This window comes from Salvia miltiorrhiza, chromosome 1 (assembly GCF_028751815.1).
Source record: "Salvia miltiorrhiza cultivar Shanhuang (shh) chromosome 1, IMPLAD_Smil_shh, whole genome shotgun sequence".
Taxonomy (NCBI): Eukaryota; Viridiplantae; Streptophyta; class Magnoliopsida; order Lamiales; family Lamiaceae; genus Salvia; species Salvia miltiorrhiza.
Window position 1 is genome coordinate 76972745 of NC_080387.1, and position 24905 is coordinate 76997649.

Consider the following 24905-nt stretch of genomic DNA (forward strand, 5'->3'; position numbering starts at 1 on the left):
ATACACCCTCTCATAAATATTGATGGAATGGGGCCACTAAAGTGATTTGCATTTAGATGAAATATGTCCAAAGATTTCCAAACTGTTATTTGAGAAAATAAGAATTTGAAGGGATGTCATGTTGCACATGGAGAATGGAAGCTCACCATTTAATTTGTTGGAAGCGAGGTCTAGCGAGTACAAATTTGATAGATTCCCAATGGTGGATGGTATTGGACCTGAAAATTGGAGAACCCTTCACATAAATCACTTTAAAGATAGAGATGTAAAGCACTCAGATCTTTTGACACAAATTAGCTAAGTCATACAATTCGAAAAAAGTGTTTTCTATTTTTTTTTAAATATCCTTCTTGTTCTATTTCATATTGTGCATGCATTGGCAAAGGAATTAGACAAATCTTATCTTAACAAATGTAAAATATTAAAAAGACTAGTTCAAACAAAAATGGCCAAAGATCCGATCAAGTTTGTAAAGAAGTTATATCATGTTGCAGATGGAGAATGGAAGCTCACCATTTAATTTGTTGGAAGAGATCCATAGCGACGACAAATTGGATAGATTCCCAATGGTGGATGGTATTGGACCTAAAAATTAAAGAACCCTTCATTTCAATCGCTTTAAAGATGAAGTATAGTAAGAAAGACATTTTGTTTTGTACTTGAAAACATACACTGAAACTTTATTATTTGCTAAATGCCTTTAAAGTATAAATCAATTAGCATTGCACACAAGATATTTTGTTACAATCTATCTTCAAATGACTTTATTTCTATTTTAGGGTGTCCCACTTCTTGCAATTTATTACCACCAAACTGTTTGTGTTTAAACGAAAGATCATCAAAGATTTTCTGAAGTTTCGAAAACCTTGTGCAACTGATCCTTCCAAATTGTACGTATTAGAGAGAATAAGTATTTCAAGGAATGTCAAGTTGCTGATGAAGGATGTAAACTCACCACTAAATTTGTTTGAACTAAGATGTAAGTCTTGCAAATTAGAGAGGTTTCCAATAGTAGATGGTATTGGACCTGAAAAGAGGAAAAATTATGAAGAACATAAAATAACCAACTTCAAGACTCCACTTAAAGAAGAGGATGATGTAAGCTTAGCACTAAATTTGTTTGAACTAAGATATAATCCTTCCAAATTTGAGAGGTTTTCAATAGTAGATGGTATTGGACCTAAAATTAAAAAGGAGAAATATTATGCATAACATAAAATGATGTAGGTTGGAGGTTCGAGTCATCCATATGCATGAGTAAGGATGTGTGTGAGTTATAACTCAAAGAAAAATAAAACCTTAATCAATTATCAACAAATCACATCCTTACAGTTGTATGCATTATTGTATAATGATTAGTGGTCCAAATTAAGTTTATACATACAATTAGCCCGAGATAAATTTCAAATTTGACCCTCAAACGCAAAGCACATAAATTAAAGAATTAAATAATATGGGATTAAATGCATGAATTGACCTCATAAATATAGGAATCCACTTACCAGTCAACTTATTTTCACCAAGGTACAACTCTTGAAGCTTGGTCAAGTTCCCAATTTCTGTCGGCACAAATCCACTGAAATTGTTTGTACAAAGACAGAAACTCAAGCTGTGAACACTGCCCCAAACTCGATGGTATTTCCCCATACAACTCGTTGAAAGATATACGAAGCCTCTTGAGTGTATGCAGATTGTGTTTGCACATATCAAAAGGTAAATGTCACGACCGGCCTTAATTAAGGATAATTAATCCGGGAAAACCATGACTGGGGAAGGGAAATTAAGGAGCGGGTTTAGAAAGGGGTGCATAAAAGAATACTCAAAGAGCTTGAATACGCGTGAAATATTCCTTAAAAAGGAAAAAGGCATAGTTCGCATAAAAAGGGTACTCAAAGAACTTGTATACGCGTTATATTCCTTAAAAGGAAAAAGGCATCGTTAGGGGCTTGGCTAAAACATTATCAGAGTTTGCAACGGAAGGTGTAACTGAAATAATCAGTGTTTACAGCGGAATGCATAACTGAGATACATGTATGGAGACATGTATCCTTTCTGAGCCTACTTTAAATTCGACAAAAACTCTACTCAGCAACAACACTTCATCGCCCATCACAGCTCAACCTGCACAAACATAAACATACGAAGGGCTGAGTACAAGAGTACTCAGTGGGCAGTGCCAAGCATATAACATAATATCAACAACAAAACACAACTTCGCATAAGAGGCATAAGTTTCTTTCAAATCCTTTGCTCATTAAACATTTCCATATTCATAAACAGCATGAGCGCATTCTTCATCATTAACAATCATCAACACGCATCGTGTCATGGAGAAGGCCTTCCCCAACGAACACGGGCATCGCGCCGTGAAGGGGGCCTCCCTCAGCGGTCACGGCATCGTACTATTGAGGGAGGCCTCCCCAATAGACGCTGTAACACTGGAATACTGGCATCGCGCCGCGAGAGAGGCCTCTCTCAGCGGACACGGGCATCGCGCCGTGAGGAAGGCCCTCCTCAGCGGACACGGCATCGTACTGTTGAGGGAGGCCTCCCCCAACAGACGCAAGCATCAATCACAGGCATAAACTTATCAGCGTAAAGCATTCAAGCGTAAATAAGCGTAATCAAGCGTAAAGCATAATAAAGCATACCATACTTGAAGATCCAATTTGCATTTTAAAGCATAACACATGCATAGCATTTTATTTACGCGTAAGAAATTGCCCACCTGATAGCAAGGTTTTGCTAAGGTATTTTGACTCCTTGAGTAGTTCTTACTCTCGCGCTTGACCTTAATCACGAGAATATAAAATAAGACATTGATTCGAGGAAAATTCTCAATTAATGAGAAAGCGTAATTAACTATGCATGAATCTGGTATGCATGAACTAATATTCTGAGCCATAATCGGAAATTCTACTATTAATCCTCGTTAATAAATTTAACTAACTCTCATTTATCGCGGTCGAATAAAGATGTAACTCTTCCTTTCTCGTCGAAAATAAAGAACTAACTCGGCTTTAATCGAGGTGTGATCTCATAAAAATTATCGGGCTTTTCAAAATTTAATAAATAATTGAAAACATTTCTCTTGAGTTAAGAATACCAACAATATTCTTACTCGTCTTTCTTTAATAATTGGATTTATAATTAAAATCAATTAAATACTTTTATTGCAAGTAAAAATGCAATTTCATGTCATGCTTAGCATATAATAAGTAATTTACTTAAAATATGCACATAATAATAATACAATATTATTATTATGTAAATCATCTTTTGAGAAAGATAATTAATTAAACTAAATAAATAGTCTAATTAATAAGTATCCATTTTTCTTTGAACTGCAGCCCAGTTAAATAATAAGGTAGCCCATTTCTAAAAAAAAACATAAGCCCAATAATCAATTAAGTGAAAGAGGCCCACTAAAAAGTTAGGCCCAACTGAATTAAATTAGGAAAGGCCCAATTGTAGAATAAAATAAATTAGGCCCAACTGGAACAATATTACTGGACTCAAATAATTAAATAGATCTAGGCTCAAATAAAAAAAAAATAGCAGTCCAACTGAGATAAATAATTCTGGGCTCAATAAAATTATGTTGTTGGGTTCAAATAATTAAAATAGGAAGCCCAAATAAAGCAAGGTCCATTTCTTCTCAATTATTCGGCCCAATTGAAAATAAAAATAAAGGCCCAAAACAATTTAAACAAAGCCCAAGCTTAAAATTCGGCCCAAAAGAAATTAGTGGCCCAAAACATAGCCCAACTAAAAAAAAAACAAAAGCCCAAACCTCTATCTCTTTACTCAACTCTCGGTCTTCTTTTTTTTTTCTCACCCACACAATTTCATAACTCTCTCTCTCTCAAAGAAATACACACACAGACGCACGCTTCGGTTCTCTCTCTCTCTCGATCCCTCTCCAGCCGAGGCGGGCGCCGCCGCCGCTGCCGGCGCGGCCGTGCCTGGCAGAGGGTGGCACACCTTGCCGTCTCACTCTCCTCTCTCTCTCAAGGAGTTGCTCGCCCCTTCCTCTCCAGCCTGCTCGCTCGGCTCCATCCTCCGCACAGGTCGGCTCCTCCTACCCCGGCAGTGCAGCGGCCGTCGGCTCCGGTTGGCTTCGATTTTCGACACTTCAAACCTCAGCGTCGTTCTCTCTCCTCAGCGCAGAGCCCCCAAAATCGTGCCCTAGAGTCAACTACCAGGTTGCTGCCGCCGTTGTCTGGAGCCATCGCCGCCGTCTGGAGTTGCTGCTGCTCGTCCGATGGTCAGCGCCGACTGCTGCTGCTTCGCCGGGAGTCGCCGCCGACTGGAGTTGCTGCTCTCGACCTTGCTCTCTGTTTCTCTACTCCCAAGTCATCTCCCCCTTTCAATCTATGGAGCGGAGGAAAATCCTTACTCCTAATTCAGAAATCGCCTCAGCTCGACGCCGCTCTACTATGAAATTCCGGCGAGCAGGAGAGTGTCCGACGCCCTCATCGATTCTCCGATGAGTAGTAAATCAGGGTAGGGCGGTGTCCGCTGCTCCCCTCTTTCACTCGTGTACACGAACGAGGGAAAGGCCGAGTTCTCGGTCCTCTTAGCTCAGGCGAGAGAGTCACCGCCGTCCACCTCTCGTTCGACGGAATAGTCAAGTCGGCTCCTTCTCGGTACATTGAAACAGGTACAGTAAAATACTCATTTTTCCCCTTATAAATCTAAGTTAGTAATACTCTGCTAAGTTAGTAATACTCTTGATCTCTCTATACATATCGGTTATGCTAGAGATTGAAACTAGGCACTGTGATTTGCTTAATCCATCTATGCATATATATATACACACCTGTATACTATGTATTTCCTTTTAAACATATGCTTGATGATATGATGTATGAACTGGAGCTGAGCTTAGTATATACCTGCTATGCTTGGTGTTCGTTAGCTGTTTGTTGTTGATTTGTATGAGATGAACTAAAATAAGGTTGATACTTTAACAAATACAGGTGAGTAAGGAATGAATGGAGGTGAATGGAGGAAGGTTGCTGCTGAATTGTTTGCTTGAAGAAGTGTTGGCTAGTAGCTTTCAAGAATCGAAGGTGGTGGGGAGAATGTAGTGGAGGAAAGCAAAAGGTGGTGGGCAAAGGATTGTAGTGCACACTTTTCCTTATCTTATCTTGCTTTGCAACATTTTGTTTTTTTTTTTTTTTTAAACTCTCTCTTTCGTGGTGGAATGTTGGTGGTGATTATATAATTAGATAGTGGAGTCAAGATGAATCTAGAGATGATTTGAGAGTTGAATGTATGATCTTCTGGTGCAATCAAGGACTAAAGTCGTTCCACAATAAAATAAAATTCTAGAAATTGTGAAAATAAAAAAAAAACTACTCTTCCAAGTAACGGAAATGGCTGATGGAAAACGGCGGTGGTAATTATGCGTGTATAGTGTGATGTCCTAATTGTAAATAATAATAATAAATCTTCGTGTCTTGGTTACTTAGTGCATCTGCTATTTAATCGCGTTTTTGCAATCAAATACTGGCTTCTGTTCATTATTTGTGTATAAATTAAATACGTAGATTTAATTCATTTCACAAGCCATTTAATATCTAGATTAAATCCGTAGATTTAATCTGCGTTGCAGTCGGAATAATTCCTCGACTTCAAGTAGCACTAATAAATATAATTGCTTCTGTTTTTCGATTAATAAATAACATGACTTTGCTAAGTCATTCATAACTTGGAAATAATAATTATTGAATGGCTCAATAATGCTCGTCGCGTTTTTCTCATACGTAAAAAAAAATATAAAACTAAAATAATAACTCCGTTTCTGATAAAAAAAAAATCAGGACCATAAACTGGATTTATTTATAAAAAAATTGCATTTACCAGTTTTAATCATAATTAAAAGAGCGGGCTACTACATACTACCCCTCTTAACAAAAATTTCGTCCCGAAATTTGCATATCTCTGCTAAAACAATTCGGGGTATTTTTCCTTCATCCTGTCTTCAAGTTCCCGCGTGGCTTCTCTTGTCTGCGGTGTCTCCATAAGATTTTCACTGATGTGATTGAGGCTGATTTCGCAAGTGTCCACGTATTGCTGGCAAGGGAGTGTGGGTGTTCCCAACTGCTGAACCTTGTTGTCTGTTGGGGCATTGCGTGGAGTAGTGACCTTTTTGACCACAATTGTAACAACCGTTAGTCCCAGATCGACAAACACTTCTATGCATCTTACCGCAATTTGGGCAAGGTGAAATTCCTTTCTGACCTTGGTTACCTCCAGTTGGCTCGAGATTAGTCTGTGCCTCGTACCTTGGTTGAATAAACTGTTCGTCCCGTTCCTTTTCTTGCCACACTTTCTTACTAGTCTGATTGACATTGTCTTCGTTGTTGTCCCTCTTGCGCTTCCCTTTGAGAGTATGCGAGGCTGCTGGTGGATCGTTTGGCATTGAGATCAATGGTGGGGCTGACTTGTCTGACGGCATTGCAGCTTCAATGTCAAGTGCCCTGTTCAGAGACTCCGTGTATGAGAGTCCTCCGTGGCTTGCTAGAGCCATCTTAATTTCGTACCGCAGTCCGGCACAAAATTTCTCTGCCATCTTCTCCTCTGTGTCCACTTGTTGTGGAGCAAACCTAGACAGATTGCAGAATTCCTTGTCGTATTCAACCACAGATTTCTTTCCTTGCTTCAACTCGTAGAACTCAGCTTCTTTCATCTTCCTATAGCTTTTCGGAATATATTTATCATATAATCCTGTCTTAAAATCTTCCCAAGTATAACTTGCCCATTGTTCAGGTGTCAGAATTTTTCGTCGTGCTTCCCACCAGAAGTCAGCCGATCCTGTTAGTTGGAAAGAGACGCAAGATAGGCGCTCCTCATCAGTACAACGTAGGAAGTTGAAAATGCGTTCCATTGCACGCACCCAAATCTCAGCTTCAGCCGGTTCACTCGTTCCGTCAAACGTAGGTGGATTTTGCCTTAAAAAGAGTTCTTCGACTCTCCTAGTCGGGGGCGGAGGGGGTGGGTTATGTCCTCGAGCATCTTGTGGTTCTTCGGGTACAGCGTTACGGTTTCTGCGATTGTTATTGTTTCTCGCAGGGCGTCCTCTCTTAGGCGGCATTCTGATAGCAAAGATGTGCCAATTAGTACACTCTAGCATAATCTAATACAAACCTAAAAAAAAATTCTTGTAAAGGTCAACTTATTCTAACTTGTAAACAAGTCATAACTCCAATGACAGCATTGATGTAGTAAGTTCTAAGGGTCCTTAGCATCTCATATCCATGAGGCATATCAATTCTTAAGCATATAATATCTCATCATCTAAATTGGATACTTAAGCATAAGTCATGGAGATTCATAGCGGCTATAAAATCATGAGCTTAAAAAAATTTATTCTATACGTATCACTTATCTTGTTGCCTTCACTATAACCACCAAAAGATACAGTCGAATTTCTTCTACGTTTGCTTCTATGTTCTGTCGTAGTGGTGATCTCATATCTTAATAGCTCTATGTTCATAGGGATTTATTCCATAGGCATACTTAATCATACTTGCGTAAATCATTTCAGTCAATAACAACATAACATAGCTATTGACTGTTACACACTTTGCTATTACGATAGTTCTCACTTTTTGTAAACATTCACTCAAAACTTGGAAGAGTTTACCATTCTGCTTCGTTGAGTGTGATGCGATGAAGTGCTGAGCTTTGTCGATTGAACTCTAGACACTTTAGTGATCCATTCTAAGTTTGGCTTAAATAAACTCTTAGGCTCAGAGCAAACGAACTGCTCTGATACCACTCTGTCACGACCGGCCTTAATTAAGGATAATTAATCCGGGAAAACCATGACTGGGGAAGGGAAATTAAGGAGCGGGTTTAGAAAGGGGTGCATAAAAGAATACTCAAAGAGCTTGAATACGCGTGAAATATTCCTTAAAAAGGAAAAAGGCATAGTTCGCATAAAAAGGGTACTCAAAGAACTTGTATACGCGTTATATTCCTTAAAAGGAAAAAGGCATCGTTAGGGGCTTGGCTAAAACATTATCAGAGTTTGCAACGGAAGGTGTAACTGAAATAATCAGTGTTTACAGCGGAATGCATAACTGAGATACATGTATGGAGACATGTATCCTTTCTGAGCCTACTTTAAATTCGACAAAAACTCTACTCAGCAACAACACTTCATCGCCCATCACAGCTCAACCTGCACAAACATAAACATACGAAGGGCTGAGTACAAGAGTACTCAGTGGGCAGTGCCAAGCATATAACATAATATCAACAACAAAACACAACTTCGCATAAGAGGCATAAGTTTCTTTCAAATCCTTTGCTCATTAAACATTTCCATATTCATAAACAGCATGAGCGCATTCTTCATCATTAACAATCATCAACACGCATCGTGTCATGGAGAAGGCCTTCCCCAACGAACACGGGCATCGCGCCGTGAAGGGGGCCTCCCTCAGCGGTCACGGCATCGTACTATTGAGGGAGGCCTCCCCAATAGACGCTGTAACACTGGAATACTGGCATCGCGCCGCGAGAGAGGCCTCTCTCAGCGGACACGGGCATCGCGCCGTGAGGAAGGCCCTCCTCAGCGGACACGGCATCGTACTGTTGAGGGAGGCCTCCCCCAACAGACGCAAGCATCAATCACAGGCATAAACTTATCAGCGTAAAGCATTCAAGCGTAAATAAGCGTAATCAAGCGTAAAGCATAATAAAGCATACCATACTTGAAGATCCAATTTGCATTTTAAAGCATAACACATGCATAGCATTTTATTTACGCGTAAGAAATTGCCCACCTGATAGCAAGGTTTTGCTAAGGTATTTTGACTCCTTGAGTAGTTCTTACTCTCGCGCTTGACCTTAATCACGAGAATATAAAATAAGACATTGATTCGAGGAAAATTCTCAATTAATGAGAAAGCGTAATTAACTATGCATGAATCTGGTATGCATGAACTAATATTCTGAGCCATAATCGGAAATTCTACTATTAATCCTCGTTAATAAATTTAACTAACTCTCATTTATCGCGGTCGAATAAAGATGTAACTCTTCCTTTCTCGTCGAAAATAAAGAACTAACTCGGCTTTAATCGAGGTGTGATCTCATAAAAATTATCGGGCTTTTCAAAATTTAATAAATAATTGAAAACATTTCTCTTGAGTTAAGAATACCAACAATATTCTTACTCGTCTTTCTTTAATAATTGGATTTATAATTAAAATCAATTAAATACTTTTATTGCAAGTAAAAATGCAATTTCATGTCATGCTTAGCATATAATAAGTAATTTACTTAAAATATGCACATAATAATAATACAATATTATTATTATGTAAATCATCTTTTGAGAAAGATAATTAATTAAACTAAATAAATAGTCTAATTAATAAGTATCCATTTTTCTTTGAACTGCAGCCCAGTTAAATAATAAGGTAGCCCATTTCTAAAAAAAAACATAAGCCCAATAATCAATTAAGTGAAAGAGGCCCACTAAAAAGTTAGGCCCAACTGAATTAAATTAGGAAAGGCCCAATTGTAGAATAAAATAAATTAGGCCCAACTGGAACAATATTACTGGACTCAAATAATTAAATAGATCTAGGCTCAAATAAAAAAAAAATAGCAGTCCAACTGAGATAAATAATTCTGGGCTCAATAAAATTATGTTGTTGGGTTCAAATAATTAAAATAGGAAGCCCAAATAAAGCAAGGTCCATTTCTTCTCAATTATTCGGCCCAATTGAAAATAAAAATAAAGGCCCAAAACAATTTAAACAAAGCCCAAGCTTAAAATTCGGCCCAAAAGAAATTAGTGGCCCAAAACATAGCCCAACTAAAAAAAAAACAAAAGCCCAAACCTCTATCTCTTTACTCAACTCTCGGTCTTCTTTTTTTTTTCTCACCCACACAATTTCATAACTCTCTCTCTCTCAAAGAAATACACACACAGACGCACGCTTCGGTTCTCTCTCTCTCTCGATCCCTCTCCAGCCGAGGCGGGCGCCGCCGCCGCTGCCGGCGCGGCCGTGCCTGGCAGAGGGTGGCACACCTTGCCGTCTCACTCTCCTCTCTCTCTCAAGGAGTTGCTCGCCCCTTCCTCTCCAGCCTGCTCGCTCGGCTCCATCCTCCGCACAGGTCGGCTCCTCCTACCCCGGCAGTGCAGCGGCCGTCGGCTCCGGTTGGCTTCGATTTTCGACACTTCAAACCTCAGCGTCGTTCTCTCTCCTCAGCGCAGAGCCCCCAAAATCGTGCCCTAGAGTCAACTACCAGGTTGCTGCCGCCGTTGTCTGGAGCCATCGCCGCCGTCTGGAGTTGCTGCTGCTCGTCCGATGGTCAGCGCCGACTGCTGCTGCTTCGCCGGGAGTCGCCGCCGACTGGAGTTGCTGCTCTCGACCTTGCTCTCTGTTTCTCTACTCCCAAGTCATCTCCCCCTTTCAATCTATGGAGCGGAGGAAAATCCTTACTCCTAATTCAGAAATCGCCTCAGCTCGACGCCGCTCTACTATGAAATTCCGGCGAGCAGGAGAGTGTCCGACGCCCTCATCGATTCTCCGATGAGTAGTAAATCAGGGTAGGGCGGTGTCCGCTGCTCCCCTCTTTCACTCGTGTACACGAACGAGGGAAAGGCCGAGTTCTCGGTCCTCTTAGCTCAGGCGAGAGAGTCACCGCCGTCCACCTCTCGTTCGACGGAATAGTCAAGTCGGCTCCTTCTCGGTACATTGAAACAGGTACAGTAAAATACTCATTTTTCCCCTTATAAATCTAAGTTAGTAATACTCTGCTAAGTTAGTAATACTCTTGATCTCTCTATACATATCGGTTATGCTAGAGATTGAAACTAGGCACTGTGATTTGCTTAATCCATCTATGCATATATATATACACACCTGTATACTATGTATTTCCTTTTAAACATATGCTTGATGATATGATGTATGAACTGGAGCTGAGCTTAGTATATACCTGCTATGCTTGGTGTTCGTTAGCTGTTTGTTGTTGATTTGTATGAGATGAACTAAAATAAGGTTGATACTTTAACAAATACAGGTGAGTAAGGAATGAATGGAGGTGAATGGAGGAAGGTTGCTGCTGAATTGTTTGCTTGAAGAAGTGTTGGCTAGTAGCTTTCAAGAATCGAAGGTGGTGGGGAGAATGTAGTGGAGGAAAGCAAAAGGTGGTGGGCAAAGGATTGTAGTGCACACTTTTCCTTATCTTATCTTGCTTTGCAACATTTTGTTTTTTTTTTTTTTTTAAACTCTCTCTTTCGTGGTGGAATGTTGGTGGTGATTATATAATTAGATAGTGGAGTCAAGATGAATCTAGAGATGATTTGAGAGTTGAATGTATGATCTTCTGGTGCAATCAAGGACTAAAGTCGTTCCACAATAAAATAAAATTCTAGAAATTGTGAAAATAAAAAAAAAACTACTCTTCCAAGTAACGGAAATGGCTGATGGAAAACGGCGGTGGTAATTATGCGTGTATAGTGTGATGTCCTAATTGTAAATAATAATAATAAATCTTCGTGTCTTGGTTACTTAGTGCATCTGCTATTTAATCGCGTTTTTGCAATCAAATACTGGCTTCTGTTCATTATTTGTGTATAAATTAAATACGTAGATTTAATTCATTTCACAAGCCATTTAATATCTAGATTAAATCCGTAGATTTAATCTGCGTTGCAGTCGGAATAATTCCTCGACTTCAAGTAGCACTAATAAATATAATTGCTTCTGTTTTTCGATTAATAAATAACATGACTTTGCTAAGTCATTCATAACTTGGAAATAATAATTATTGAATGGCTCAATAATGCTCGTCGCGTTTTTCTCATACGTAAAAAAAAATATAAAACTAAAATAATAACTCCGTTTCTGATAAAAAAAAAATCAGGACCATAAACTGGATTTATTTATAAAAAAATTGCATTTACCAGTTTTAATCATAATTAAAAGAGCGGGCTACTACAGTAAACTACTAGACAAACTATTACTCTTTAGTTCCAAAACTTCTAGAAATGACATGTTGAAGATAGATGGGGGAATGAGGCCATGAAAAGAGTTGTGACTCGCATTTAAAGAGACAAGGAAAGAAAGATTCCCGATTTCTCGTGGGAGGGTTCCGACAAGACCCATGTCCGATATATTCAACTGAGTCACCCTATTGTAACGTGAATCACAAGTAACTCCTATCCATGTGCAGATTGAGGTTCCACTGGTCCAATTATTTTTCAAAATATTGAAAGGATCTAAAGTGATGTGGGATTTCAAAGCAAGAAGTATGGATTCATCACTTTTGATTTGAGTTATCTTCTGCGCAGCAGAAAGGTTAAGACAAGTAAACAATATGAGAAGCGAAAGAAGGGAAAATGGGGAAAATGTATCCATATTGTGAGTGATAATTGTGTGAGAAAACAAGAAGCCTACAAATGCCCTTTATATTCAAATCTAAAACACTTCTTGTGAGCCTAAAATTTTTTAGGCTCAATTGTGTGCGTGGAACGATTCAGAATTAATATTAAATTTATGAATTTACTGGAAAAAATAAAGATCATGATATAAATAAAAAAAATTGACAAGAAAATTGAGATATTTAATATTTTTCGCCAATAACCACTATGAAATATTGCCTTGTATTATTTTCTTGAAGGTGATAATTTTCTGAAATTGATTGAAAGGGATTTTTTTTTTTATTACTTTTCAAAGTGTATAATTGTGTGATAGTCAATAATATTAATTGGAAGTTATATTAATGGTCTCCACATGATGACCGGCACTAGCATAGAATTAATAGACTAAATTAAATGTGCATCTCCTATTTTCTACAATATGTTTCTTCACATATTAATGGTCTTCACACCTCACTCTCCTAATGAATAAGACTCATGTTTCGTGGCACGGAGGGAGTATATAGGTGTCCCAAGGGTCGACCCAACTTAAAAAGTAAGGGCCCGTTTGATATCTAAGTTGAGATAAAGCATGATAAATAAAACCTAGATAAAATAACATGGATTGAGTGAGATTATTATTATGTATATGTGTTTGATAAATAAGATATAATCTTAAGATAGGTAATATTTTTGTTTGATAGACACAATATAACTCTAGACTAAATTACTAAATTACTATTTTAACCTCAAATTAAATAAATTAAAAAAAAAGGAAAAAGAAGGTGAATTGTCTACAACACCACTCCACAAACACGTGCCTCCCACAGCCCACCCCAACCAACCCAACTCAAAACAACATCAGACCTCCCCCCATGCCTTCGTCTTCTTCATCAGATGCCCCCGATGGGGGGTTTTCCTCGTCTTCATCATCCTAGGGATCCCGCAGTTCAACGAGACCGAGTTACAACAGGCCTCCCTCCTCGGAGGCGTCGCCCCACAATAACAGTGATTAAATTTTAGTCATTAACTTAACACATATTCCAACTATAAACTTAACTCATGTTTAATTTATCTGGGCAATACAATAATAATTAAATTTATTTTATATAAGATGAAAAACTCATAAATTTTATCATTCAAAATATTACTAATTTTATTATCAATTTTATAATATAAAAGACATTCGACTTTAGATCATATAATTTACTTACTCTTTCACTAATTTAATTGAATAACTTGCAACATAGTAAAATGAATAGAAAAAGTCTCTCAAATTGTTCTCACTAAGGTCTAATTCCTTAAGCAGCGTGATATTCCCAATTTCTATAGGCACATGTCCACCAAACTTGTTGTGTGACAAATGAACACTCTCAAGTTGTGGACATCGGTACAAACTCGAAGGTATATCTCCTTCCAATTTGTTCATCGACAAGTCAAGTAATTTGAGTTTTTGAAGGTTATTGTGCATGCAAATGTTCTTTGGTAGCCGACCTGATAACATTACCGTAAATAAAATAGATTCCACGCATACAAAGATAAATGAGTGAAGAAAGATTTCCAATCTCAAGTACTGGGGTTGTTGCCTTCGAGTCTCATACCCTAGAGTTCTATATGAGTCCCTCTATTATCCACATGAAAAAGAGATTCCACTGTTCCAATATTAAAGTATGTTTTCCTTTTTCTTTTATCGAGAAAATTTATTACGCAACTTTTTTTTAATAAAATTATTATTCCACCTCTTTTGAAGTTTAGATGTTCGATTTTTGGTGCTATATCTTGCAATAAGTAATCGGATCTCTCACTACTCATGGAATGAAAAATGAATAATTAAATTTCTTAACTATAAGCAAATCATTGGGGAGCCCAATGGCATCTTCTATATGGAAAATTGCTTTCAATTATTTTTCTTGGACGTGATAATTTTCAAAAACCGATTGAAAGGGAAATAATAGAATCAAATAATAATTAAACTAGTGCAAATTAGCTTGATTTGAAAATACATTTTTGTTATCGGATGTAATGCATGTTCATATTATAATGATAAATGAAAAAAAAAATCTTAAAATGCAATCCGTAAAACTACTACTCCATCCGTCCACAAAAAATAGTTTATTTTTGCCGTTTTGAGATGTCCACAAATATTAGTCCCTTTTTTATTTTTAGAAATTTTTTATCACGTGGTCATGGTGGGTCTCAATCTCCATTCACAATATATAATTAAAACACGTGTCATCCTATATTCTTATTCTAGGACTATTTTTTGTGGATGAGGAGCACAAATTAGAGACTTTAATTACCCATTGGGATGAAATGTCTTATTTGACATAATGACCATCAGTACGAAATATTTTTGGAAAGACCATGAATATATTTTTGGGAAAAATTCAAACATCGAAAGATTTAATTTTGTAAAAAAAATCAAATTGGTTCGATAATTATCACACTATCTTTTAAAGTTTGTATGCAAAACTAAAATGTGATGAAAGTGATGTATTTTACACCCAATTAACCTTTTTACTATTGTCTAGGGATGTCATGATTTTAGGCAGGTGTGTGCGATATGCAGAAACATAGTTTAGTGGGCTTCTACTATCGATATATTATACGTGATCCTACTCTTTCCAGTTATTGCGTAAATGATATTTTTACTAACAACAAATGACTCTTTTATAAAAAAACAAATGAAATTATGCATACAAAACATGAGGCTAAGACAAGTAAACACTAAGAGTAGCGAAAGAAGGAAAAATGGGGAAAATGTATCCATATTGTGAGTGAGAAAAAAGGAATCCTACCAAATGCCATTTATATTCAAACCTAAAACAATTGTGGCAGAGACATTTTACAAGCCAGGTCAACTGGAATGCAAATTTAATTTCCACACTTTTTGTGGGAAAATGAGGGAAGCTTCTCTAATCAATTTTATTTACTTGAGAAAGACAATATTTTGTCACCATAATCTACGTTTCACATGAAATATTTCTCAAAGCTTGAAATGAATTTCTTTAAGTCTTAACCACCTTCGATTACAGAAATACAGATGTAAAAACAAATCTGAAAACTGGTTGAAGAATAAGTATTATTCAAGTTGAAGAAATAATGTCAGTTGAATTGAAATGGGTTCACTATTCAGAATTAATATTAAATTTATGAATTTACTGGAAAAAACAAAGATCATGATATAAATAAAAAAAAAATGACAAGAAAATTGAGATATTTAATATTTTCCGCAATAACCTCTATTCAATATTGCATTGTATTATTTTCTTGAACGTGATAATTTTCTGAAATTGATTGAAAGAGAAATATATTTTTTTATTATTACTTTTCAAAGTGTATAATATGTGATAGTCAATAATATTAATTGGAAGTGTATAATTGAAATTGATTGAAAGGATCACCTCTGTTTTCCATCTTCACAACTCACTCTCCTCATTCACCCTTCCAAAATCCCTCATTTCTATAATTCTATTTCCTTGATCATTAAAATTCTACCCAGCCTTCAGAACTGTAATTCTATTCAATAAACCTAATACAACCAAATCAATTTCAGTAAAAATTCAGCCCTTTCTTCAGAAAATTCTACCGAATTCTAATCGCTTTGACAGCTATGGAAGAAGTCTTAATTTATGTCACCTCTATCATTAATTGTTCCAAAGTTTTTGAAATATCTTTCAACAAATGATAAAATCTGCAGCTCAATTAAAATAATTAATTGAGAGCCCAATCTATTATAAAACCCAAATTCATAGCCCAACATCCTCAGCCAAGAAGAAGCCCATCACTTTAAATCTAAATCGGCCCAGACTTAGCAGCCCAACTTATAATTATTCAGGCCCAATACTTGAGCCCAAACCTAATCCTCCATTTTCTTTCTCACGCAGCCGTTTCCTCCCTCATTTCTTCCGGATGAAATCATTTTCCACTCTTATTTTTTATATTTTATAATTAATTTTTCTATAAATAAAAATTATTATTATATTATGAACTCTAATTAATATTTATAATTAAAATTTTAAATTTAAAAAAATTATATATACCCTAACTTTGAATTAATTAACCCAAATAATATATTGTTAATTCAAATACTTATTCATAAAAAATCCATTCTGTATCTCGATTGTATACAGTAGTACAGTTCATATCTTTATTCAGTTTATTGCTATTTCTCGTTGGTTTAATAAATTAGACTCAAACAGGATGCGAAATAAAAAGCTGAAATAAGCTAGAGTTCAAAAATGGTAAACCTTGAATGAGATGGGGGTGTTTGTTTGTTGGTTTGTCAAATTGGTGAAGAAGAGACTTGTGGAATATTCTCTTGAATTTGAGTTTCTCTTGTGCGAGAATGAATTGTTTGAGATAAGAGAAGGAGAAATTTAGCTGTAGTATTTGTTGGAGAATTGAAGGAGTATGGATTTGCAGAGAGTGATGTTAAGAGGGTGTTTGGCTGAGCTTATAAGCTCCTTCAAAGTGTTTGACAAAATAAGCTTCTCTAAATAACTTATAAGCTCCAAAAATAAGCTCCCCAAAAAATAAGTTGCGCTACCCCAACTTATTTTTTTATAATCTCATATGCAACAATCTTTTTACAAATATTTTTCAACTATAATTTATTATTTTCATCATATATCATTCAAGTTTATTTTTCTTCGATTTGCTCTCTTTAACAAAAAAATTCTCTCTCTCTAGCTTATAATCTCAATTATCCAAACACTTTGACAACTTATAAGTTTTTAAAAATTATATCTTATAAGCTCTTGAAACATCTTATAAGCTTCCAAGAGCTTATAAGCTCTTTAAAATAAGCTTAGCCAAAGTATGGAGTGTGAGGAGATTGAGGGAGTCGGGGGTGATAGGATTTTTCTTTTAAATCCTTGCATAAATATTAATACTCATATATAAAATTAATTATATAAATATTAATGTAATCAAATTAAATAAGATGCAATGCATAACAATTTACAAAAGCTTTTACAAATAGTTTTGTTGGAATTAAAATAAATCATTTTCATTTTTCAGACATGAAATTGATTGAAAGGGAAATGAAATTATCTCCAAGCGTTAGAATAGTCTTCTAATTAAGCAGAAGACCAGATGTGCATCACATTTTTTTTTTTGCCTATTCTCATCCATATGATATGAGTGACAATTAGATTTTGATTTAAATAGAATTTAGGCAAAATTTATTAAGTCCTTTGCTTATATACTTTGTTTTGATAAATCCTTATTTAACAAATCAAATATATCCATTATTTTTCCATTACCAATGTGCAAATTAATTCATTTTATTTTTATCTCGAACTTCGAGACCTCCTAATAGGTTATTTTTGTTCAGCTTATCTGCTTATGTTTCTTAAAATAGTGTTGCATCTGTAGGATTAAACTGTATAAACTGAAAATTAAACTGTATCTACATCTTACGATGTGAAAAATTTAATAAAAAATTTTATTAAAAGAAGAAAATAGCTGCTTTTATCATACCGGGACTCCATCACAATCACTTTTCAAAGAAAACCCACAACGAAGAATGAAGAAAAATGTAAGAAAATCAGCAAAATCACTGTCGTTTTTTTTCGTGTGATGGCTTCTGGGGAGGCTTAGATCAATGCCTCACTTAGCAGCAGGAAATTTTATAAACTCTAAATCACAAACTCACGAGTAGCAATAGAAAAACAATCTGAAGTCCAGAAAAGAACAAAAAAGCAAGAAAGAAAAGTTTATAATATATGGTATTTATCTGGAATCAACTTCTCCTCCGTGTTGGTGTAGCTCTCTTCCTTGTCTTCTTCTTCTTGTTCTTGTTGTATGTATATCCAACGCCAAAAAAGAATTCCACCAACCATCTTGGCCTTCCAAATCGAATAATCCAACAACCAATTCCAATTCCAACTATGATTCCACTTCCATATCCCATCACCACACTTCTCCATCCAAATCCATCTATAAATCCATACTCATAATCTTCGTCATCTTCTTCTTCTGGCTGCATCCGATGCCTGTTCTCATCGTTGCATTTTCTTGTTAAAGGAAATCCACACAATCCCATGTTTCCCACGTATGAATCATTCTCAAATGTGGAAAACTGAGTAGATTGTGGTATTTGCCCCACTAGATTATTCATTGACAGGTTTAATTTCGCAAGAAATGTCAAGCTTGTCAGTTCACTTGGAATTCCTCCATCCAATTTGTTCGATGATTCAAGCACACTTATATTTCCAAGAGATGCAGGTATGTGTCCCATGAGATTATTGTGGGACAAATTCAAGTATCTCAAAGAATTAAGATTACCTATGAAACGTGGAATAGTCCCAGAGAATTTATTGGAGGATAAGTCAATGATTGTAAAGTCTTCCAACAATCTCTTCAATAACTGATCCAAACCTTTCAAGGTAATTCTCATCTCCACAAACGTTAGAAAAGAGTCATCATCACTACTTGTAATTAGATCTGTCTTATTTTCCTTCACATCCATCATTGCTCTGAAATTCTTGAAATATTTTTGAGGTAAAGACCCCACAAATTCATTGTCAGATATATCTAAAACTTGCAACTTAGGAAATGGAAGGTTGCTTCGTGAAGCCAACGACATGTTACCATCAAACTTGTTAGACTTCAAGACGAGCACTCGAAGGTCAGGAAGACCTTCCATCCAAAACGGAAATTCATCTTGTATTCTATTATTTCCAACGTCTAGACCCTTCAGACTTTTGCAACTGATTAAGGATTTCGGTAATCTTCCTTGCAATTTATTACCACTCAAATTGATGGACTGAAGACTACACCCTTTGATAAATATTGATGGAATGGGGCCACTAAAGTTATTTGCATTTAAATGAAATATGGACAACGATTTGCTCAAGTTTCGAAAGCATTGTGGAATTGTCCCTTCCAAACTGTTATTTGAGAGTAGAAGAAACTGAAGGGAAGTCAAGTTGCAGATGCAAAATGGAAGCTCACCATTTAATTTGTTGGAAGAGAGCAATAAATACTCCAAATTTGATAGATTCCCAATGGTGGATGGTATTGGACCTGGAAGTTTGAGAAGTCAATGTAGATATATATTGCTTTAGAGACAATCTGGATACTTAAAGAAACATGGCAATGAAGAAATACATTTTATGCACGTGAAGTATTTTGATAGAAATAATATTACCTCTTCTATTCTTATATCACCCATGCATGTGTCATATATTCAATGGCATCTTAATTTAATATAGTATTTGCTAACATTGATCCTTAAAATTAATAGAGTTACAATATGGCTGGAAACAACAAATCCAACTATTGTTAAAGTATGTTAATTAAATGAGAACAACCTAGCAAGTTGAGAAATCAAAGATTCAAAATTAGATAAGTCATCCTTTTCTATTTCATATTGCACATGGAGTGACAAAGGAATTAGACAAATCGCATATCTTATATGAACACACGTATTGGCAAATTTCCTTGCAATTTATTAACACTCAAATTGTTAGACTCAAAAATACACCCTCTCATAAATATTGATGGAATGGGGCCACTAAAGTGATTTGCATTTAGATGAAATATGTCCAAAGATTTCCAAACTGTTATTTGAGAAAATAAGAATTTGAAGGGATGTCATGTTGCACATGGAGAATGGAAGCTCACCATTTAATTTGTTGGAAGAGAGGTCTAGGTTCCACAAATTTGATAGATTCCCAATGGTGGATGGTATTGGACCTAAAAATTGAAGAACCCTTCATTTCAATTGCTTTAAAGATGGAGCATAGTAAAAAAGACATTTTGTTTTGTACTTGAAAACATATGCAAACTTTATTATTCGCTAAATGCCTCTAAAGTATAAATCAATTAGCAATGCACACAAGATATTTTGTTACAAATCTTATATTTCCCTGTATCGCGAAGACATGCACACCAAGTATACTTGATGACATCATAATTTAACAAATCATGTGTTAACATATTGAGAAAATAGAAGATCCAATATGGCTGGAAACAGAAAATCCAATTGCTGTTAGAGTATTTATCTAACTAAGCATAAATTAGTTATATGAGAACAAGCTAGTAAGCAAAGAAAACAAAATAAGTTAAAGATTTGATCAAGTTTTGCAATTGTTTCTGCTGAGTTGCAGATAGCAAGGGATGTCAAGTTGTAGATGGAGTGGAAGCTCACCATTTAACTCGTTGTCAAAGAGATTTAGCCACTGCAGATTTGATAGATTTCCAATGATGGATGGTATTGGACCTGAAAGTTAGTAGCAAACCGTCACAAGAATTACTTTGACAGATAATTTGAAATATCTTTTCAACAAATGCATCTAAAACCAACAAATTAGGAAATGGATGACAAATAATTTATGTAATGTTCCGTCTAATTTTTTTTTACCACTAAACTGATTTATAATTGAACGATAGATGGCCAAAGATTTGCTAAAGTTTTCATAGCATTGTGGAATTTCTTATTCCCAAAGATATACATAATCAATCTCTTTTTTTTCTTTTTGTAATATCATTCGTGTTCTATTTCATATTGCTTGTACATGCATTGGCAAAGGAATTAGATAAATCACATATCTTATCTTAACAAATGTAAAATATAAAAAAGACTAGTTCAAACACAAATGGTCAAAGATCCGATCAAGTTTGTAAAGAAGTTACGACAAGTTGCAAATGAACAATAGAAGCTCAGCATTTAATTTGTTGGAAGAGAGCTCTAGCGACCACAAATTTGATAGATTCCCAATGGTGGATGGTATTGGGCCTAAAAATTGAAGAACCCTTCATTTCAATCACTTTAAACAAGGAGCATATATAGTAAGAAAGACATTTTGTTTTGTACTTGAAAACATACACTGAAACTTTATTATTTCCTAAATGCCTTTAAAGATTAATGTACAAGAATTTATATCTAACCTATTCAATGCAGAGTCATATAATGTTAATCTAACCAATCTAAAATCATAATTAATATTAGAAAATTAGTTAGTGGTGTGCTTTTTATAATTATATGAAAGTGAATATATATTGTCATATGGGCTAATTTATAAACAATTCCATTTAATTAGATCGATGTAAACCGAGTCAAGTATAGAGAAAGAGAGAGAAATAATAATAATAATAATAATAATAATAATAATAATAATAATAATAATAATAATAATAATAATAATAATAATAATAAATAAGAGCCCACCGTAGTAATCATGAGCAATATATCTTGTAATATGGGCTAAGTAGTGGTCAATAATTCGGTTTAGAGTCTACCAAAGTAATCATGAGCAATATCAATTAAGTTTTGTGGGCCCTCTGATATTTACAAATTGGTATTAAATTGTTAAAATAAAATTAAAATGTCATTTTTTTTAATCAAAGCATACGGTTTATTGCAAAAAGATTAATGTGCAAGAATTTATATTTAATCAATTCAAAGTCATATATAGTCATGCAAAGTTATAAGTATATAGTTAATTTCGTAACGTAGCGTGACTCAATTGATAAAGTTCTCCACTTCCAATTAATAGATTAGGGATTTGAATCACTATTGGGAAAATGAAAAATCGTTATTAATCTTTTTTTTAATAAAAAAGAGAGTAATAGTTGATATAAAATATGCCTAGAATTTTGGAGACTAAAAGCCTACAAATGCCCTTTATATTCAAATCTAAAACTGTTCTTGTGAGCCTAGAAATTTTGGAGACTAGCTTACTCCGGCACATAAGAGTGTGCATTGTTATTTTTATTTCTTATTTTTATTTTTTAATAAAGTCAATCACTTTTTCAACTCTCAATACACTTATTTAACATTTTATTAAAACTCGTGCTACAAAAAATGATGCACACTTTTATGGAACGGATAAAGTATTAATTTACAAGACAACTTAATTTGCAAGTCATTATTTGACTTATAATGTGACAATGCCGCGTGGAAGTCAAATCATTGAGCCACAAAATTTGACTAATTATGAAATGTAAATTAACGTTGCAACTATATGAAATTAAGTGAATGTATGTATCTCTTGTGATATTTTGAGTACTTAACGTGATATTTCAAAACTTGTTGAACCTATAATGGTTATTAGATTTGACATCAAAATCTGTTGATTCTCAAACCCCAAAACGAGAAAAATAAATAGTACTCCCTCCATCCCGCTTCAAATTACCCTATTTTTATTTTAGGGTGTCCCACTTCTTGCAATTTATTACCACTAAACTGTTTGTGTTTAAATGAAAGATCATCAAAAAAAAATTGAAGTTTCGAAAACCTTGTGCAACCGATCCTTCCAAACTGTACGTATTAGAGAAAATAAGTATTTCAAGGAATGTCAATTAAGTTGCTGATGGAGGGTGTATCCAAATTTTATGTTAATTGCAGATGGAGGATGAAAGCTCACCATTTAAATTGTTGTAACCAAGATCTAAGTATACCAAGTTTGAGAGGTTTCCAATAGTAGATGGTATTGGACCTGAAATTAAAGAGGAGAAATTATGTATAACATAAAATACCAACTTCAAGACAACATACCATTTAAAGAAGATCAAATTATGTAGGTTGGAGGTTCGACTCATCCAGTATACATGCATAAGGATGTGTGCGAGTTATAACTCAAAGAAAAATAAACTCTTTTGGGTGCGTTCTCTTTGGTTGTAAATTTATCATGGGAAAATTAAGGAATGATAAACAAAATTTAACCCTTTAAATTCTTTCTTTCTTTTCCCACATTTCCTACTTGACCCTTATTCATTCCTCATTTACACTACAAATGAGGGATAATATTATCCCTCCAAAAATGATGTGATAATGTTATCCCTCCTTTATAGTATAAATGAGGAATGAGTAAGGGTCAAGTAGGAAATGTAGGAAAAGAAAGAAAGGATTTAAAGGGTTAAATTTTGTTTATCCCTCCTTTTCTCATGATAAATTTACAACAAAAAAGAACACACGCACCCTTTATAAACAAATCACATCCTTACATTGTATGCGTTATTGTATAATGATTAGTGGTCCAAATTGAGTTTATACAATACAATTAACATGAGATAAAATTTCAAATTTGACCCTCAAACGCAAAGCACATAAATTAAAGAATTAAATAATATGGGATTAAATGCATGAATTGACCTCATAAATATAGGAATCCACTTACCAGTCAACTTATTTTCACTAAGGAACAACTCTTGAAGCTTGGTCAAGTTCCCAATTTCTGTCGGCACAAATCCAGTGAAAGTGTTGTTGAACAAAGAAAGATACTCAAGCTGTGAACACTGCCCCAAACTCGATGGTATTTCCCCATACAACTCGTTGTAAGATATACGAAGCCACTTGAGTCTATGCAGATTGTGTATGCACATATCAAGAGGTAAACTACTAGACAAACTATTATTCTTTAGTGCCAAAACTTCTAGAAATGACATGTTGAAGATAGATGGGGGAATGAGGCCATGAAAAGAGTTGTGACTCGCATTTAAAGAGACAAGGAAAGAAAGATTCCCGATTTCTCGTGGGAGGGTTCCGACAAGACCCATGTACGATATATTCAACTGAGTCACCCTATTGTAACGTGAATCACAAGTAACTCCTATCCACGTGCAAAACGAGGTTCCACTGGTCCAATTATTTTTCAAAATATTGAAAGGATCTAAAGTGATGTGGGATTTCAAAGCAAGAAGTATGGATTCATCACTTTTGATTTGAGTTATGTTGTGCGCAGCAGAAAGGTTAAGACAAGTAAACAATAATATAAGAAGCGAAAGAAGGGAAAGTGGGGAAAATGTATCCATATTGTGAGTGATAATTGTGTGAGAAAACAAGAAGCCTACAAATGCCATTTATATTCAAATCTAAAACAGTTCTTGTGAGCCTAGAGTTTTGGAGACTGAGAATTGCAGAATGTAAATTTTCCACATTTTTTGGAAGTCAATGCAAGTCATTAAAAAATCTCGATCCAAAATTAATTGACCTAGTCTTCTTTATGCTCTCAATATTGGAGTGTGATTTGGGCAATGAAGAAAAGTAGAAACCTCATGAAATTTCATGTAACGGAAATATCAGAGTCTGTTTTCTTTTTTCTTTTATTGAGAAAATATTACGCAACATTTAAAAAAAAAAATATTATTCCACCTCTTTTGAATCTGAGATGTTCGATTTGTGGTGCAATATCTCTTTCTTGTTTGAGTTGGGGGAATTGTGATTCGTAATCGGATCTCTCACACCTATGGAATGAAAAATTAATAATTAAATTTCTTAATTATAAACAAATTATTGGGGAGCCCACAATGACATTTTCTATATGGAAAATTGGTTTCAATTAGTATTTTTTTGAATGTGATAATTTTCAAATCAATTCAAAGGGAAATATAATTGTTACTTACACGACGGGCAATAGACTTTGACTTAATTAACCATAAGACTGTATCATATATATTTTTATTTTTTTTCCAATTTTCATGGATAAATTAAATTCAATATTTAATGGTACGTGAAATTGAATCACACACATTGATCATTAGAGGAAGAATCATGGTGTGA

The 24905-nt window shown here is 35.1% G+C and overlaps 1 protein-coding gene and 5 long non-coding RNA genes across 6 annotated transcripts; 2 read left to right on the forward strand and 4 right to left on the reverse strand.

The window, feature by feature from the left end:
• Positions 1-478: 478 nt before the first annotated feature.
• LOC131014097 (LRR receptor-like serine/threonine-protein kinase EFR) lies at positions 479-24159 on the reverse strand. The gene is made up of 4 exons (XM_057942016.1): positions 23524-24159; positions 22771-22842; positions 956-1027; positions 479-585 (listed from the first exon to the last, which is right to left on the reverse strand). Exons 1-4 carry the CDS (start codon positions 24155-24157, stop codon positions 479-481), a joined length of 885 nt encoding a protein of 294 aa, XP_057797999.1. The 5' UTR covers positions 24158-24159.
• On the reverse strand, positions 1887-5039 carry LOC131006384 (uncharacterized). Its single transcript, XR_009095506.1, has 3 exons — positions 4899-5039; positions 2729-2791; positions 1887-2121 (listed from the first exon to the last, which is right to left on the reverse strand). It is a non-coding gene; the product is annotated as an uncharacterized LOC131006384 (long non-coding RNA).
• LOC131006378 (uncharacterized) lies at positions 3657-5183 on the forward strand. The gene is made up of 2 exons (XR_009095500.1): positions 3657-4663; positions 4983-5183. It is a non-coding gene; the product is annotated as an uncharacterized LOC131006378 (long non-coding RNA).
• LOC131006385 (uncharacterized) lies at positions 7960-11112 on the reverse strand. The gene is made up of 3 exons (XR_009095507.1): positions 10972-11112; positions 8802-8864; positions 7960-8194 (listed from the first exon to the last, which is right to left on the reverse strand). It is a non-coding gene; the product is annotated as an uncharacterized LOC131006385 (long non-coding RNA).
• LOC131006379 (uncharacterized) lies at positions 9730-11256 on the forward strand. Its single transcript, XR_009095501.1, has 2 exons — positions 9730-10736; positions 11056-11256. It is a non-coding gene; the product is annotated as an uncharacterized LOC131006379 (long non-coding RNA).
• On the reverse strand, positions 18600-20864 carry LOC131006393 (uncharacterized). The gene is made up of 3 exons (XR_009095514.1): positions 20553-20864; positions 20027-20098; positions 18600-19426 (listed from the first exon to the last, which is right to left on the reverse strand). It is a non-coding gene; the product is annotated as an uncharacterized LOC131006393 (long non-coding RNA).
• Positions 24160-24905: the final 746 nt, after the last annotated feature.